General features: G+C 37.6%; 1 protein-coding gene across 3 annotated transcripts in view; it reads right to left on the minus strand.

The window, feature by feature from the left end:
- Positions 1-19,435, minus strand: part of CTSC (cathepsin C) — a 37,292-nt gene extending 17,857 nt beyond the window's left edge. Inside the window, exons 1-4 of one of the 3 annotated variants that reach the window (XM_012641804.1) lie at positions 19,157-19,427; positions 17,220-17,365; positions 11,069-11,153; positions 9,062-9,419 (exon numbers count right to left, since the gene is read on the minus strand). In XM_012641804.1, coding sequence (XP_012497258.1) covers positions 9,409-9,419; positions 11,069-11,153; positions 17,220-17,365; positions 19,157-19,328 — 414 coding nt within the window. In that variant the 5' untranslated portion in view covers positions 19,329-19,427 and the 3' untranslated portion in view covers positions 9,062-9,408. Of the gene's footprint in view, positions 1-9,061; positions 9,420-11,068; positions 11,154-17,219; positions 17,366-19,156 lie in introns of those variants that run through there. The other 2 variants (XM_012641803.1, XM_012641802.1) reach the window with 2 other exon arrangements.
- Between the last annotated feature and the right edge of the window lie 278 nt (positions 19,436-19,713).

Here is a 19,713-nt window from a genome sequence, read left to right on the forward strand (position 1 = left end):
AAAAGGGTGAGTGAACTAAGGCTGGAGAAAGCTGCCTGATTCTATAAAAAGTTTTTCTGGAAAACAGGCTGCTCATTCATTTATATATTGTCTGTGCTTGCTTTTGTGCCACAATGGCAAACTTCATACTTTATAAATATTATACAGATTACTCACAAATCTTCGAGGTCCAAGGGAACACAGAAATAATACAGTCTCAGGACAAAAAAGAGACTAAGTAGGTAGTTGGAATAGAATTTATAACCAAGAACTCCTAGAAGCAAGCATTCTTCCCAGTACCATGTACCACTTCTTCATACACGTTGCCTTCCCACAAAGAGCTGGAGCGGTAAAAAATTACTAAAAACAATTGTTAAAGGGGGAAATACCTAGAAACTACACAACAAAGGCTTAAAATCCAAAGGGCTTCTACCTATAAGATTTGTGCCTCACAATAATCTCCTGAGATAATAGGCATTATTCTTCTAAGGAAGAAAAGGTGGTTCTGCAAAGTTAAAAGGAGAGAAGATAATTCAAATACAGGTTCGCAGGTTACAAAGGTCATTGTTTTATCCATTGTATCCTCTACCAAAAAAAAAAAAATGTATCAGCTGATTAACTGACCCATAAGTCAGATCTAAATGGTTGCCTGAAGCCCTTTATGAGCTGCCTAAACTTTCTAGCAGCCCCCATGAGCATGAGCATTTTCTCACTGTTCAGGTACCTATGCTGCTTTGGCTATTTCAGTATATTGTTCTTTTTTTTTCCTTTTTTTTTTTGAGACAGGATCTTGCTCTGTTGTTGCCCTGGCTAGAGTTCAGTGGTGCAGGATCATAGCTCACAGCAGACTCAAACACCTGGGCTCAAGCGATCCTCCTGCCTCAGCCTTTGGGACTACAGGCTCCCATCACCCTGCCTGGCTTGGTCTACTAATCTTTTTTTTTTTTTTTTGTAAGGAGTTCCTCTATTTTGTGCATTTATTTCATATTGCAAATTTACAAGGCCTTTAATATTCATTTCTACATGCTTCTCTAGATTTCTCTTAAATCCATTTACTTTTTGTATTTTGCAGTTGCATTTTCTATATTAGCATATCACAAGTTATTCTTACATGAGATAATAAAATGCATAGTTCAAAATTTTTTCCTACCTGTTAAACATCTTTTTTCCCTTCATTTGTCTATTTTATTGAGGTTATCCAATTTCAAAGATTTAAGCTAATCCAAAAGATTAGTGAAAATTCAAGAACTTTTCAAAGGTTTTTAAATAAGATTTAACCTAGAATTTAGAATACTTAAACTTTCACTTAATTTTTGGAAACTATACTGAATTACTGATAAAAGATTTCCTTCCTTCCCACCTTCCTTCCTTGTTTCCTTTCTTTTGTAGCAGATGATTTTTTCAAACTGTGCTTGGAAAAGCCCTAAACATTCAGCAGAGATTCTCAAGTATCTTTTCATATATTAAATAATAAGGGGAGGACCAGCAGATAGTGCAGTGACAAAAATCATTTGAAGAAAACTCCCACTACTTACAACAGAAAATCTAAAAATGCTATCATAGAATATAATGTAGTAGATGCCCATACACTTACTTGTTTTTTTTATTTCAGAATATTACATGAGTACAAATGCTTTGGTTACATAAATTATCTTTGTACCACCTGAGTCAGAGCTACAAGTGTGCCCATCACCCAGACAGCACACACTGCACCCATTAGGTGTGAATTTACACATCCCCTCCTGCCCCCTTCCACCTGTCCGACAACCGATGAGTGTTACTGCCATATGTGCAGATTAGTGTTGACTGATTAGTACCAATCTAATGGTCAGTACATGTGGTTTTTGTTTTTCCATTCTTGTGATACTTCACTTAGAAGAATGGGCTCCAGCTACATCCAAGACGGCATAAGAGGTATTAGTTCACTATTTTTTTTTTTTACGGCTGAGTAGTACTTCATGGTATACATATACCACATTTTATTAATCCACTCATGGATTGATGGGTACTTGGGTTGTTTCCACGTCTTTACAATTGTGAATTGTGCTGCTACAGATATTCCACTGCAGATGTCTTTTTTATAGAATGTCTTTTTTTTTTCCTTTGGGTAAATATTCAGTAGTGAGATTGCTGGATCAAATGGTAGTTCTACATTTAGTTCTTTGAGGAATTGCCATATCAACTACTAGTTTACAGTCCCACCAGCATCGTAAGAGTATTCCTATTTCTCCGCATCCACGCCAGCCATCTGCTGTTTTGGGACTTTTTGATAAAAGCCATTCTCACTGGAGTGAAGTGATCTTTCATTGTGGTTTTGATTTCTATTTCCCTGATGATTAGAGATGTTGAGCATTTTCTTCATAAGTTTCTTGGCCATTAGTCTGTATCTTCTTTCAAAAAGTTTTTGTTAATGTCCTTTGCTCAATTTTTAATGGGGTTGCTTGATTTTTTCTCGCTGATTTTCCTGAGTTCTATATAGATTCTAGTTATAAGCCCTTTATTGGATGTGTAGCATGCAAATATTTTCTCCCATTCTCTAGGTTGCCTATTCACTCTAATGATCGTTTCCTTGGCTGTGCAGAAACTTTTCAATTGGATCAGGTCCCATTTATTTTTGTGGTTGCTCTGATTGCTCTTTGCCTAGGCTGATGTCTATAAGAGTTTTTCCAACATTTTCTTCTAGAATTCTTATGGTTTCATGCCTTAGGATTTTTATCTGTATGAGTTGATTTTTGTGAGAGGTGAGAGGTGCAGATCCTGTTTCAGTCTTCAACACGTGGCTATCCAATTTTCCCAGCACCATTTATTGAATAGGGATTATTTTCTCCAGTGTATGTTTTTTGTCTGCTTTGTCAAAGATCAGATGGCTCTACGGGGATGGTTTTATATCTGGGTTCTCAGTCCTGTTCCATTGGTCTATGTCTCTGTTTTTGTGCCAGTACCATGCTGTCTTGATGACCACAGCTTTGTAGTATAGTGTATTGCCAAAGCAATCTTAACTAAAAAGAACAAATTGGGAGGCATCAATTTACCAACCTACCATTCTTGCCTAAGGCTTTTGATACAGGGCAGAGGAGAATGTTGCCTTTGAGCTTGGACTGCAGGCTCTGCCACTTACTGGCCGTGGAATCCTAAGCAAAATCTTTACCCCCTCTGTTCTTTCAGTTTCCTCATCTTTAAACCAGGATGATAACCATAGACTCCATCTCATGGGTTGTGTTTTATGTACACTAACTCATTTAATTTTCACTACAGCCTATCAGGTTGTTCTTTCCACAAAAACATATGCGCTGTGAAAACAGGACTTTTTATTCATTCAGTACCTAGGAAACTGGCACTAGGAAGTAATTATTGAATGGGTGAATAAATAAATGAATAATGGAAGAGAAAGAACAACAAATACCAAGTTGCATTTCAACAATAACACAAGAAACTGAGAAAAGGTAAATTTATAATTAATAGAGGTGTGGCGATGGCAGTATATCACGGAGACCCAAATTCTAATCATGGTATTACTTCAGAAGTGACAATTTTCCTCTCAAAACCTGCTGCCCTACATGTAAATTTAGGTTGACCTAGAAATTCCAAAAGTTCCCTTCAAGCTTTCTAATTGCACATCCTTATATATGTGGTTTTCTCACTTCATATTCATAAAGACAGGTAATTTTTATTGTAGATGCATTCCTTATTTATATACTTAAGGATCATCCTAAAAAACTACAATTTTGTTCTTGTTGTTATAACTTGTACCCTATAAATGTACTAAGGAAGCTATCCATTTGTGTACCATTTCTGATACATTAAATTGATGGAATTACTTTCCCTTTTAAAATTTTATTTGCTATTATTCTGTAGTTTTCATGATCAGAAATAATTTGGTCTTTTTTAGAACCTTGGAAATGTGCTGCTTAATTATCAAATATTTGGAAATTATAAAAGACAAGACAGGGCTGCAATATCACCATGCAGGACAACTACAAATTAGTAGAAAAAAGGCAATTATCAGTGGAGAAGGCAAGTACTCAGTACTTTGAGGGGACCATCCATTGTACCTCTAGTATTCTCGACTTGAATATTCTCATGGTATCTGCCATTTTCCCTGCTACTGTGAAATACCTCTTAGGAGATGTTTAGCATTATCATCAATTAAGAAGTTGAAGTTTTAAACATGCTATTCAGCTTGAAAGATATCCAATTTTTTTTCTTGAGGGTTTTCATTTATATAAACATCAGTGTCTGAAGATTGCCTTGCACAGATGGGATAATTTAAATTTCCATTCATTTATGCCAATTTCTACTGCAACAAATAGAGAATTTCATAAAATTTGAAGAACCTCCAAACCCTAGCACTTAAGTTTAGAAAACTACTATGATTCAACAATTATCTATTTGCTTCTTCAAAATCAGCATTAAGTTGCCAAACATCCTCAAAATCCCCCTTCTTCAATTTCCCACTCATTTTATCAACTATCCAATTAGACCTCCTTAGTTGTAGGGATAATTTGGAATTTAAGTTATTTAGCCCGGATCACTTACTCTATTGCTTTTAGACACTGAGGAGGAGGAAAAAAAACAAAACAAAATCACTTAAACTTCATTCCAATCTTTTCCTGATTAATAATATACTTAGCAAATATTTGAATACTTACTTTATGTTACTCACTGGCTAGGAAACAGAGGCAGTTTAGTAAAAAGGATTTGGCCCTTATATCCCAGTTCTTCCACTTAACATTTATGCAATCTTCACCAAGTCACAACTAGTGAGCCTCAATTTCTTTCTCTGATGATGGCAATGTCACCCATGACTGATATTACTTCATTGGATTACTATGAAGGATAATGATGATATTGAAGTTTGAAGAGTTTAAAAAGTTATAAAACACTAAACAAGTAACAATGTAAACATTACTATCTGCTACCATAGGGAATATAAAGCTATTTAAGACTTCATCCATGCCTTCATAGAACTTCTATTCTATCCCAAACTGTGAACTGAGAAGTTGACTCTGGGTCCAACTTGTCAACCAGTGGTTTCCAAAACGAAAAGAAGAGATGATCCACTGGAATACTGGGAAGAAAGAATTATATTATATTTGTAATATAAAAACAAAATTGAAAACCAACTTCTATTATTTAATATACAAAGCAACACTGATGCTCCCACTCAGTTCCAGTATCAGATGTTCACATGTACAGTGTGCTTGTAAGTACTGACAAGACAGTTAGCACACAGCACATTCCCTTTTACATGTGCCTGCTTAAACTGATTTAAGCATTGCATCTAATTTAATCAGGCTAACCCTCACAAAATGAACAAGTAAGTTAAAATATACTTGCAAAGAAATGAAGATTTGCAAATACTAATGATGCAAACTTAAGAAAATGGCAAACTTTACATTTTCCCTATTCTTAGTATGAGTTTTGTCAGATGTTAAAAGATAAAGTTTTTGAAAACAAATGTTTTGAAATGTGATATTCACTTTTTAATCCTATTCATCAATAAACAAATGTTTCACTTAAAATGTGTCTATTAAATTGTTATCATCCCTAATACCAATCAGTAATTCTTCTGAACTCTTCTAAAGCTGTGACACTTTCATACTTTTAAAAAAAATATGTCAAAACCTATTAAAGTTGTTTAAGATTTTAAAACACATCAGAAAATTGTTTCCAGATGTTGAAGATTCACAGTCACAAAAATTACTTATCAGTAACAGAGACTCTCACATTGCTTTTGGCAACAAAATCATGATAATGAAGACTATTTTACATTGTTTTCAAGTGATGTCATCATGAAATATTTTGGTAGGGTACAATCAAATAACATAAATGAATCAAATATTGTTTACTTAATCATTTAATATTTCATGTTTTATAACAATTAGTATAGGGATACATGTATATAATTTTTAAAATCTATCTATACAGTACTGTGAAATACATAAGAAATTTAGACATCTAAGTCTAATCCATCAAGATGATTTACCATGTCAGAGTACCTTGCATGGAGGTGAATGATTTAATGATAAACTATATATATGGAGATATTCCATTCTGATAATATTAAAAAACAAGGAACGTTTATTCAATTTTTGCCATTTGTTTACTGTAGATACCTATATAAGTGCAAAGTAACTACTTCCATTTGCTCTCGGGTCTACAGTGTGAGTAACAGCCGTTAGATGGCAATGAAACAGAACCAGGCAAACTTTACTGAATTGGTTATTTTGCCAAACCCATCCAAGAGTACCACATCTTTCCTCAGAAAGAAACCAATTTCCCTGTATCAGTTCCAAGGATTAGCTCTCCACTTTTCAGCCTACTAACTATACTGAATCATTTATTTTAAAAGACGAATTTTAATGAATTGCAAAACCACCAGGAAATTGTTACAGTGGTTGCCACCAAGTAACTTGTAGCATTTTACTAAAAGAACTGGCAGTTAGCTTTACACGTGAAAAAAGGAGGGTCATAAATTTATTCATTCCCAGTGCTGAAAAGACATTCAATTTAAACCATACATTCCTGGGTGAGTTAAGTAAACAGCAATTTACCACTGAGCAAAGTAGTCAAAGTCCCTGGGCTCGTGCCTCACTTTCTCTCTCATAAACTCTTAAACTGTGAGGCTGGAAGAAATCTTAAGAGTTCATCTAATCCACTCCTTAGCTCATGCTCCTCACTATACTTAACATAGGTGGGGCACACCCTGCAGCATTCCAGGCTGGTTCAAAGCCTTGGTTCTTCAGGGTTTGGGGAACCACTGCAGTCTTAATGTTATTTCCCTTGACAGCTAATTTCATTTTTAGTAGTTCTGAAAGTTAGAACTTTATTGGGTTTAACTTTGAGCCCTATCTTGGCTTCTAAGACTCATACAAGATTAAAACAGAAATAAATAAACAGAAGAAAATTGAAAAGTCTAATCTCTTTTCCATGAAGTCATTCAACAAATATGGCTTGAGGGTCTGCCATAGCCTCGAAGGACACAAACGTGACAAAAACAATGCTTCCAAAAACAAATCAATGAAACACCACAATGACATATTATTCAATTTTCTTTTAGAAATATTTATTGAAGGCCTGTTATTTGTCACATATTAGGCTATACATAGGAAATAAAATGGCTAGTAATACAGAGTTAATCCCTGCCCTAATGGAGTTTAGAGACCAGAAGCGAAGACAAACAGGAAATTATGACAGAATGCTAAGCACTAGGATACTGTAAAGCCTTTTCACATACATCTGCACTTCTGTGCCCTGTAACTCTTCTCTGCCATAATCAAAACACATTGATGCACAATTACTCAGAAAAACATATAAAACCTTCAGTAATTTTTTGAAAAATTCCACATTAAATAATTTTTTTTTTTACATATTGGTTGCTTGGCCATATTTACATCCTGAAAATCATCTTGAAAATACGCAACTCTTTTAGAACTCTAGAGGCATGTATCCTGATATTTCTCAGGACAGAGAATCAAAAAAGATAAATATAGCACCATTCCTGATTTGTGTTTCTAAAACCCTGTAACATTAATTTTGTATGCCGGTATCGCTTGTGAAAAGTCTACAAAACGAAAAGAGAAGTGTGGTTCATTTTCTAAGCACCTGTAAAGTTCCCAGTGTATTAGGTCTGAAAATATACATGGAAAAATACAGATTTTCAGTCTGAAAGAAGATGAAAACATGCTATCAAATCATTCCATCACAACCTAGTCTGAAACCGGAGGTATCTGCAAAGTACAAGAACAAGGTAATGGCATTTCTCTCACTGATGAAGAGAGCTGGGGAGGGTTTCACAGAGAAGTGGCATCAAGGGCTTGAATGATGAAGCATTAATCAGTTCCAGAGGTGGGTTGGAAAAAAGTATCCAGGCAAGAGCCGTCGGCTGCCACTACTGGTTCATCTGTATGAGATATTTCTTACCAGAACAGCAGCAGAACAGTACCTCTAAGATGGTATAAAAAAGTAATGATAACTACTGTCTAGAGAAAGATTCTTCTATTCAAGCAGGGATGCAGAAGAAAAATCCTCCCAGATAATATGGATTAGGTGTTACTCCTCATTTCAGGTTCACCAAGGCTGATATAAGCCAGCTCCAAATCAAGTGAGGAAGAAAAAAGTCCATTATTTGGCAAGAAAGAGCTAAAAGATAGCAATTCCTGTGAACAATAATGTATTTAAAGGAAGCAAATTTGGCAAAGACACTTAACTTGAAGTTTACAAAGCTCTTTTTCCAATTTTCAAGACTACAAAGGAAAGGCGAAGGTAAATTTTTATCTTGAATAAAAGGATCCTGGTTCAGGCAAGAAAGTGAGTAGCCTAACTGGTAAAGAAACCCAAGCCTCAAGGCAATTCTTTTCCTAGGACTTCAGGAAGAGCCAGTGCAGCACATATTCTACTCCATTAAACTAAAATTCATGATGCCTACAGACTGAAATTCACCAGGAAATGTAACCAAATGTGACTTTAAATACCATTTACTTCTTTGTGAAATGGCTTTTCTTTTACTGTGTAGCCCCAGGGAAGTCTTTAGGCTTGAAAGGCTAGGTTTAGCATTTTATAGTTAGAAGCTATATGAGCTTAAGCACTGTAAGAGACTAATTTTCTCTATCTATAAAATGAAACTAGTAACATCTAATCTATAGGATTTTTCTAACTTATGTCAAGTTCTTAGCACAAGGCTGGCACCTAACCAAAAAAGGAAAAAAAAAGTTATTAGCCACAGGTACTGAAAGTCTATAATGTGCAGAAAAATAACTCTTTAGCAGTCTAGCTTCTCTGAGAAAGCCTCTTTCTTCCCTCCTTTAAACATGCCCTCCATAGGACCATCTTTCCTCCAATAATTTACATCTGCGCATCTCAAGAGATCTTGAGGTCTTATTCCCTCCTTATAATAAGTTCTGGGGTTCCTCAAGGTAATTAGAGGAAGGGAAGATACTCAGGAAGAAACAACTGAGCTGAGAATAAAATTTGTAACGTGAATAAAACAAAACACAAAATTCAAATCCTGACCAGTTTAGAGGAATCATTTCAACAGAAGAGATTTCAAAGGAGGAAGAAAAAAAAAAACTTTAATGTGTTGATATTGTTCCTTTTATTAAAAAGCTGAACAATGAAGCCACCTAGACTTCATCTCTTCCAGACTGTTTTTTCTTTTTCCTGCGTAGTCTCTGGTTGTTCACATTCCAAAATGGCGGTTACTGCTTTCCAAGGAAATGTTCAGGAGGGCAGCTGCCTCGGAGGTAGGTCACCAGGACTCCTCTGGACTCCTCTGCATTTTACATGCAAATAAAGACTCCAAGAGGGACTGTAGCTGCCAGGGGCCTCTGCTAGATGCCAGAGGTAGGTCCACTGCTGCACGCTGCTCTGTCTCTTAGTCCCAAAGTCTTTTCTTGGCTGGGAGTTTAAAAGAGCCCCTCAACAGATGTTCTATTTAATAACTACAAGGCAATAAAAACTAGGGTTAAAAGCCAAAAAACTATCATACTGTCTCTTAATAATATTTAATCATATTAGTTTAAGTAAAAAAAATACCAGCACTAATATTTGAGATCCTGGTATTTTTTTAATGTTAGTTAAGACATTCACAAAAAGATGCCATTCTCAAGCTGAATGCTTAAGCAACACATATATTGCACATGCAACCAATATGCTTAAAAAGCACATGCTTCTGAGAGCAATGCCATTGTATAAACCCAATATAGTTTTGAAACATACTTAAGAAACAGGCTACAAACTACATTCTAGCTACTTAGACATATTAACATGTATACCCCACAAACTCTAAATGGAGGTTTAGTGCTGCTTGGATCTATCTCTAGGTACTAGGCTATTTATCTCATTTACAGAACAACTATCAGGGTTTATCTTTTCTGCCGGTGGGGGTGTCTCCCTAACTAGGAGGAAGGGTGAAGAGCTTAAGGACAGAATTTCGTAAACTGCATTCTGAGAGCACCATATTTTTTGTGGGAAAAAAATGGTGAACCTATTTTGAAAAAGTTTCCTATTATATCTCCCTTCTAAGCAACCACCATAAAATACATTAAAGATTCTGAGAAGTTCCGAAATAAAAGTATTTAACACATTCAAATACTAGAAAGAACTAAGAATAAACTGCTTATTAGTTTCGGCTCTAGTGATCTATTTAATCTGTTATCAGTGGCTGTCTGGAACAATTTCTAAAGCTTAACAAGATAAAATTACCCAACTGATGTGCAATTCCTACCTGCCATGTGTGTGGGACACTGCTGGCCACTGCTGAGCTCAGAAAATGCTGATATAAAACAAGTTTATGGTGCTTTCAACACATGTCCCCAGTTCCCTTTTTCATATCTCACTTCTAGTATTTAAGAGCCAAATAAAGGAAAAAGAAAAAGGGGAAAAAATGTTATGTTAAAATGCAAGGAAGGGTAAGTTCCTACCAACTTTACTCTCTAACCAATTGTTTTTCCATCAAAATTTCAGACATCTAAATTTATGGGTCCAGTGTGAGCAATGAATAAACATCTATTCTGGAAATGTGAGGAAAACGTAAAGAGTGAAAAAAATCCTCCTCTTCCCAGTCAATATTCTATGTTCTTAGTAGAAGCCAGTTTATAAAAGCTGGGTGATGTCTCGGAGAGATAAGTGATAAAATGTCAGTTTCTTTCAAAGAACCACCTTCTCCACTGGAAGGTGGACCTACAATTCTGTGGTCTCATATGGTTCCCTCTTGAGGGAGTCTTTTCAGGAAAAGACTAAGCAACCTGAGGCAGTGTAACTACTTCAGGTGAACTTGAGCCAACCTTTTTCTTAACTGGGTCTTTATCTTTTGGGATTCATGTCTACCTATGTTACAAGTATGATTGCTGGGAGATCTAAATTGATATGTGCAAACAGAACATCCTAAAGTGAAAAAAGTCATTCACATAAAAGAGTGCAGACAAGTTTGAAATAGCAGATAAGCAAGCTCAAGCAACAAATCCATAAGAAAACCATAATCTCTCCAGTATTCCTTTCTCTGATGAATACACTTTTATTTGCATAAGCCACAAGGGAAGAAGCAGCTTGCTGTTAGTAAGAAAGTCAGAAATATTTCAATGGAGCTCACCCAGTTTGTTCCTCAGATGTGGCAAATCATACATCCCCACCGTTCCCAGCTGCATGAACAAGTGACTGATAAAATCAGTGACATCCTACGAAGAGTTTACAATGGTAAACTGAGTCATTATGTTGAGATTAAGCATCATCATGAAAGAAAAGATAAAATAGACATGTATTAAGCTCTAAACTTCTGATATTTTCCCTCAACTGAAATACTCTCACAGTAAACCCCAAGTTGTATAAAAAAAAAAAAAAGACAAATCCCGAGCTTGATGTATTGAACCTATATTTTAAAAATACACCCTTCTCAGTAATAAGTCTTCTAAAATTATTATATCTTAAAAATGAACCCAGAATGCATAGTGGAAAAATGGCACAATATTCCAAATCCTTTACTGTAGAAATATGATTGACATTTCTGGTTGTTGTGACAAGCTTATTTACAAATCACTATCACACAAAATGGGCAAGTAAATCCTCTGTAATGGACTTCTCAACACATTGCTCTTGTTTTAAGTAGCAACTTGCTTTAGAAATACCTATGGTAGTGCTGTTTAACTCCGAGTTCTATTAAGATTGGAGGGTCCCAAATAAGAGCTCAATGAGAAATCAATAAGATTTGCTTGACTATCACCAAACAAAATTGTCAGCCATATTAAATCTAGTTCTCTTCTATGCATTTTCTTCAGCCCTTGAGTATGTTAATCTTCAGGATAAAATCCGAGTTCCTTATCTACTGCTCCGTTTTCCTCAGTCAGTTTCTTTTACTGACTCAGAGAAAGTGAAATGAGAAATAGTAAAAGGCTAGAAAGCCTATTCAACTTGAGGCCATTCTTTGGAGCTTAGTTTGTTTCACATGACTTCCTTCCTCTGGGCAATATAGTAGAGGATGCTGTACAGAGGAGCTTTATACATACTCATCACACACACACACACACACATACAACAAAGTACATAAGCATGCAAAGAAGAAAAAAATCACTTATCTATCCATCACATGAAGTTGGGCATAATTAGGCATTTTTACAGTATTGTTTTGTTGCATTGTGTTGTTTATTTAAGAGGTTGGCTGCAGGTACTTTTAAGAGGCACAAATTTGCTGAAGTGTACCAATGATAACCAAACGGAAAATGCTATTAAGATCTGATAGTCTTAGAAATCTGGGCCTGCAGATAGTACTGTCTTTTGTCTTGGCCAGCTTGGTGTTTTAAAAGAAATTTGAATTTGAATGCCTCTAAGAAAGTTTCTGTTTTGCCACAGGACTAATTACGCTTTATTGTTTTACATAAGGTTATTTCAAATGCTTAGGTGCCCTCCCTAGTGGCTCCTAAATGCATCTTAGTGTGTATCTCCCATAAAGTGTCCAGATAATAGAATGTCTGGAGAAAGCTGAGTAGGAAAAAGTATATTTTAAAAATACATTCCTAGTGCTTCCTGCCCAACTCAAACCAAGCAAAAACTTTCATTGTCAAGGTTTATTTCCTTCCAAGCTTAAGTCACATGCAAAAAAAAATTAAAGATTTTATCCTTACTCTACCCCCAATTTCTCAAGCAGTTTACCAAGTAAAAAAGGGCTTAGGAACCCCAAACATGGAAAATTCTTATCTTTCATATTAGGCCTGAGTAAGTAGAACTTAATAGAGCAAGTTCCTAGCAATAGGAGTGATATCATAATTGCTTCAGTTGGAATGCAGAGAATGATGAGGAAGCTGTCCGTTCCTTGAGCTATAGGATGCTCAAGGGAGCAGAAGGTACAGCAGGAGCCTAAAAGGATCCCAAGATGTGGAAAGACACCATTCAATATGTGGGGATTTCTCCCCACCAGCAAGCAAGCAATTCTGCAACAGACGCCAGGTGGGTGTCCTCCAATCCAATTCCAACACTTTCCACCTAAAGATAGCATCAGATCCCACAGGTTGGGGCTCAGTCCCTAGGACTGAGTCAATTCCCCCTTTAGATACCAGTCACAAGTTCAAGGCTCCAGAATTTCTAACCAACCAGCTTCAAGTTGGGGTTCCCACGACCCTGAGTGGCTCACAAAACTCAGGGAAACGCTTATGTTTACCAATGTATTACAAAGGATATTTTAAAAGACAAATAAACAGCCAGATGAAGAGATTCCCAGAGTGAAGTCTGGAAGGATCCCAAGCACAGCTTCTCTCCCTGTACAGTTGGGGTACTCCACCCTGCCAGCACATGGATGAGTTATTGTTCACTTTACTGAAAGCTCCCATGTGTTCATCTTTCTGCAAGCTCCCCAAATCCCATCTTCTTGGGTCTTTTAGAAGATTTCATTGGATAGTCATGACTGAAGCATGGATAACTGTGTTGAAATGTGATTGGACAAAAATGGTATGATCTAATCCCAGCAAGGCCTATCTGCTCAGATTCTTCTTGGCCTCTCCTCGCAGCACTCCTTCTTCCAAGGTTATGGGGTAAGACCCTCTGTGGAATGAGGGTCTCATGACCCACAGAGTCCTGCTGTGGGCAGGTGAAAGGAGGGCAGGAGAAAGTCAATCTGTTTACTGTTACAAGATCTATGGGAGTTATAAGCCAGGAACAGTAGATGAAAACACATCTGTATTGTAATATCACAAATACCTTGCATGTATCAACTATTCAGCAAACTCTAGCAGCAGAACGACAATAAGAAACAATCTGATGAAAGAATATCTGAAGAGGGTCAAAGGAAGCAAGCGGTAGGGTGCAGCATAAGTCATTGGAGAGATCTGGAAATCTGATGGATTTGTAGGATAACAATGCATAGAATAATAATAGCAAGTGTACATGGGAAAAATTTATCAGATATTTCTGTAATGGAAATAAGTTGAGTAGACTATGCTGCAGTTTACTTAGGGCACTTAAAATTGAATGGCGAATACTACTTAAGTTTTGATGATTCTGCATTTTTAAAAATAGTTTTAATTTAAAAGATACTTTAAGTCAGTAGGAAAAATTCTCAGATGCTTTATTCATTAAATAGGCTTTTTCTTGAGTTATATACTCTTCCTAGCATGGTTTCCCCAGCACACTGTGGAAATACCCGGATGCCTGTGGTAAAATCAGCAAATTTTTTATGTTAATAAACGTCATCAAAAGTGCTTTACTTTCTTATTATCTGAAGTCAACTCCAGCTTATCATTTTTCTCAAATTTTAAAAATTTGCTTCCCATCACTCTTGCAGTTGGATTTACTAAAATAACACAGAATGTTATGACTTTGTAAAATACGTTTATCTGGAAATGTTTATGTTAAGTTTTAAAAACAAGTATCTTAGGCCGAGGTGGGAGGATTGTTTGAGCCAGGAGTTCAAGACCAGCCTGAGAAAGAGCGAGACCCCGTTTCTACAAAAAGAAAAGAAAGAAAAATTAGCCGGGCATGGTGGCCTGTAGTCCCAGCTACTCAGGAGGCTGAAGCAGGTAGATGGCTTGAGCCCAGGAGTTTGAGACTGCAGTGAGCTATGATGATGCCACTGCACTCTAGCTCCAGCAATAGAGCAAGATCCTGTCTCCAAAAAAAAATATCTTATTATATTCTACTCTGCTTAATGAAATTATGGTCCTTATCATAGTACCTAACTACTGGCCAGTCAAAAGTGGTTGATTTTTCTTCAAGAAAAGAAAACATGGCCCTGATAATGGTTATTTCAAATGGGTACTTTAAAAAAACATACTCAAGTCAATAGGGTAGGAACACTATTATTATTCTTAATGAGAGAATAAAGATTTGACCAGTGCCATTCAGAAGCATATGATTAGGCAGGGTTCTACCCTCCAATGGCATATATATATTGACTCTTTCCCACTTATGGTTGAAAACACTTGTAATTTTATTTGGCTTTAAAAAGTGGCTTTCCCCAGGCCAGGTACAGTGGCTCACACCTATAATCCTAGCTCTCCGGGAGGCTGAGGCGGGAGGATCATTTGAGGACAGGAGTTCCAGACCAGCCTCAGCAAGAGCAAGACCCTGTCTCTATCAAAAATAGAAAAAATTAGCCAGGCATGGTGGCATGTGCCTGTAGTCCCAGCTACTCAGGAGGCTGAGGCAGGAGGATCGCTTGAGCCCAGGAGTTTGAGGTTGCTGTGACCTAGGATGACACCACGGCACTCTAGCCCGGGCAACACAGCAAGACTCTGTCTCAAAAAAAAAAAAAAAAAAAAAAAAAAAGTGGCTTTCTATTCACCTAATGTGACTGATGTTCTGAGACTATGGTAAAATACCAAATCTGCTTACACTGATTCAAAAACAAATAACAAAAAATTGTTCCAATTTCTCATTAAGCCAACAACTATCCCTGTTGTCTCCACCTATTTCCTCTGTCCCCAGCAGTTCTGGACAGCTATCTAAATTGAGAACAAACTGATGAAAAAGTATTAAAAGAGGGAAATTGCCCTTGTCTGTATCTGATTATTATGTCTCCGGTAATTAAAGGACAATTTTAGACATTTCCCTATCAGTTTCTCCAATTCTTCAGAAGAATGAAAAGTTTTCTAAGCCAAATGAGTAAACTATTTACTTATTTATATACTACTCCTCATCGCCTACTTAAATTAGTAATTTTTTCAGTCTATTTCCTAACTGAATTCTGCTTCATCCAATCATGCTCATTTTTTAAGAAATATCAACTAAGTGTCTATTATGCATCCAACAAGAAGAGCTAGAGGAACAGAAAAAAAGACCATGATCACAAGGATAGGAAATTATGCACAAGGTTCATGGTAACAATTGCCTTGAATATCTCTCTTTTGTGCAATTGGTGACTGATTTTTAATTTGAAGGCAAAGAACCTCAGAAGGGCTGTGAGAGAGTAACTGAGAGAGGTCTACAAAGGCCTAGGCTCGTCAATACACAGACCAAGAATTATATTCAGGTTGACTACATCTACCACATATACACTACAGTTTTTAAAATCCATAGAGATACTTTTTATTCATTCATTTATTTATCTACTTTTAGAAAAAATACATAGTACCTGGGAATGATACTAAAAATAGTTAACAACTGGTTAAGCATGGGCTTTAACTAATTTAATGGACTGCTGGCTATCAACAGCCAGCATGTACAGACTGGTCCACCAGTTGAATATCAGACCAACCCATCCAGTTGAGAGGCAACTTTTTCTTCTTATTTTTTCATATTAAAGAGAGGTCCTTATTTAAAAAAAAATTGGTAGAAGTTATTATTCTAAGAAATATGGTTGGCTTGGATGGAATGCAAAATCCTGGTGATAAACCACAACTCACTTGAGAAATTATAACAAATTTAGAAGTTAGGCCTTTGTAGGTGTTTTGCCTTTTGTCATCTTCAACAAACTCATTCCTCACTTTCCCATGAAGCCCTATAATTGGCCAACTCTTACCAGATGTTTTAAAGGCTGTAAGCCCTTTCTCATGAAAAAGTTTGTATTATACCAGTGTATAATGAGAAACAGCTAGTTTAATGCTTGTGGATTCAATTAACTTGAACCATTTAAAACTTGGCATATGAGAAAAGTCCCAACTTCAGAAGAACAAATGGGATAGACTGCAATCTGTGCTAAATTATTTTAACCCACAGTGTGTCTGCAATTGGAAGCAGTGTGTTATAAGAATGAACAATAGTTTTTTTTCCTAATGAGAAAAGGAAACAAGCTGGACCAGCTGGGCTACCTTTTAATCACCCCAAGGAGTAACTCCTACGTTCTCTTTCTTAGTGTAGTCAAATAAATTATTCATTTTAATATTATAGTATATTACTTCAATGAGTCACTTAGGCCAATTTTTCAGAGCTAACAAGCAATGATAAGAAGGATAGCATAATAACTATAAAAAAAACAAAATTTATAATCTCCACATCTTTCCTACAGATTCAGTACAAGGCCAAGTGACTATGGCAACATTTAGAAATAAAGATGTAGTAATAAAGACAATAAATTAAGAATTTATTTATACTTGCCAAATATAAATTCAAATATAGATCTGATATGTTTTTTAAACCTACTAAAACCATAATTTTAAATAATACAGCAAAATTATACTATCTAATTTCTCTTGGAAAGAGTGGTGTCAATTCTGGTTATCTTCTTAATCTATAATTAAAATTCTGAGGGTCTCCAAATCAGGATAGGCTTCAGATTTCAAATTACTGAAAACATAAATGGATTTTCCACCAAAACTAACCTTAAAAAAGGCAAACCACTTGTAGTCATTCAACACAATCTCAAAGCCTTGGTTGTAAATGATGGTGAAATGGCCGGAATTGCCAAGGTCATCATATGCTGTATCCAACTTCTGAAGGTGCACCACCACTTTTTTTTCTTGTTGTCCTAAAGAAAAGAAAATGCACAATAAAGAAAAATAATCTGGACTTCCATGGGGGAAGAATCCCCCAATTTCCATGTATATGATTGAGTTGCTTTCCTTTCATGCTACCTAATTTGGGCACACAGTCTGCCTTGTGAAGAAATCGGTCTCCATCATGTTGCCTCTGTATGGTCCTAAAGGGGTCTCAGGCAAGACTGGGAAGTGAGGGTTCTCCAAGATAGAGATGTCATGCAGCCCAGCAGGCTGGGAGACCCCAAAAAGGACAGTCCCTACCTACCTTTCCAGATCATCCAGACACTGAAGAAAATGAGAAAGTGGGGGAGGTGGAAAATTACAGGTGGAAATGGGAAGAAGACAAAATGGTAATCAAAAAGTAAGAATTATAAGAATAAAAGATATGATGACAAAGAGATAAAAAGAATAGCTATCAGATTATAAGAAGGACAATGTATTAAACCCAGTACAGATAGGAAATAACCTATTCAGAAGTGAGGTACCTTTCTCCCCAATGGCTCTACAGTTTAGAACCTCAGAATCTGAATCCTTCCAAAGTATTCAGCAAACTGGAGGTTTCTATCCTGAAAAACTAATTTGTACTCATCAAAATTAAACATTTAACCTTTGGAAGAAAAGAGCTCAGATATACAGATGTCTTTAATTACTGGATTAAGGGCAAAGGTAGGTTTACAGGTAGAGGGTTGCTGCCTGAAAAGGGTTCAGCTGCAGAGTTTTACACTTTAGACAGTTTTTCCATGTTTCAGATTAATGCTCTGAACTGGGAGACTGCATGGGACAGAGTACTGCAAATCCTGGTCACCTTCTGCACCAATCTCCAAATAAAATTTTTAAAAGAATAAACGGTTATAATGCCCAGGATTACAAAATGCCATATAGGCATTTGGAGTTAGACAGTTAAATGGGTTTTTTTTAGTAACAAATGACTTGACAATTGTTCTGCTGACAAGGAAATTACAGCTGAGAGCTTCACTCATTCTGCACAAATTTGTGATTCTTCTGACTCTTTTCTCCCCCACCCTTCACTAGATTCTGTGTAGCAGGGGTAACTGTGTTATCCCAAGGCGTATGGAATATCCCCAGTGTGTTCAAACACTAGATATTTACTGAGGGCCATCAGGTGAGCCAGGCATTATTCTTGACTCCAGGCATTGTCTTGAAAGAAAAGAAAGGAAAGGAAAGGAAGGAAAGAAAGGGCTTATTTTTGCCTTTTACTTCCCTGCAATACATGAAATGGTGCAGAGTGGTACCATACGTTTTCTAGGACTAGCAGCATTAACACATGTCCAAATCAAAATTGCTGGGCATAAAGGCACTTTGCCACGACCTAACAAGTGGAGAAAACTTCCTGCTATATGCTCGAGAGACTTTGAGCTCATCTGTCTTCACTAGCACAATAACTTAAACAAATACACAAAACCCTGCCACATTGGACCAGAGAATCAAAAGACTGCAGTTCCCAACTCTTTTCCAAGCCAAACCAACCATAGAGGGAAAAAAAAATAAGGTAATTCTTGAAAAAAATATTGAGGCCCCACCAAGAAAGTGTGAAGTTAGAAATTCTCAGCAGCTCAACTTTAACTTCGCGGCCCTGGCTTGGGAGAAGGTACCCCAAGGCCCCCCACTCCGAGTCCAGTCAGGATGTTCTGACTACCCACAAGCAAGGGGTGGTTGGCGTGGGCGCTGCGTGAAGAAGGGCTCAGGGGCAGAAGGGACGACAAGCAGGAGACCCTGGCCGGCGCGGGAAAGTGAACGGGTCCAGGGCGCCAGCGACTTACCCATAACCGAGCAGTTCATGTCGCGCTGGGACCCGCTGGGGCCCACCTGGAAGACCCAGGTGCCCAGCAGGTCAGGATAGGTGCAGTTGGCAGGTGTGTCACAGCGCACTGTGCAGACACCGGAGAGCAGCAGCAGGAGGGCGGCGATCAGCGAGCGAGGGCCTGGGCCCATGCTGGAGGAGGCTGGGAGAAGAGACTGGGAATTAGCAAAGACCGGAGCGCGCGGGCACAGAACGAGGCGACCGGGTGGCGCGCGCCTTAAAATAGCCACACTGGCCGGAAACCCGCGGCCGGCGGGGGCGGGGTCACGGCGCGTCGCGGCCCCTCCCCTCAGGGCAGCGCGCGGCCCCTCGCCGGGCTGCGGCCGGCTCTCGACTCCGGGACGGCCCAGAGGCAGGTGTTATTGCCGAGGGACGTTTCAAAGTTGTGTACGGCCAGGGTGACGGAAATCGGGCTTAAGAGCCACAAGCGGTCCGCTCGCGACCCAGACTGCGTTTCTGTGCAGTAGCAAAAGGCCAAGAGAGAACTAGCAAGTGGAGTTCGCTTAGCTTACGCTT

This window comes from Propithecus coquereli, unplaced genomic scaffold, assembly GCF_000956105.1.
Source record: "Propithecus coquereli isolate 6110/MARCELLA unplaced genomic scaffold, Pcoq_1.0 Scaffold170, whole genome shotgun sequence".
Classification (NCBI taxonomy): Eukaryota; Metazoa; Chordata; class Mammalia; order Primates; family Indriidae; genus Propithecus; species Propithecus coquereli.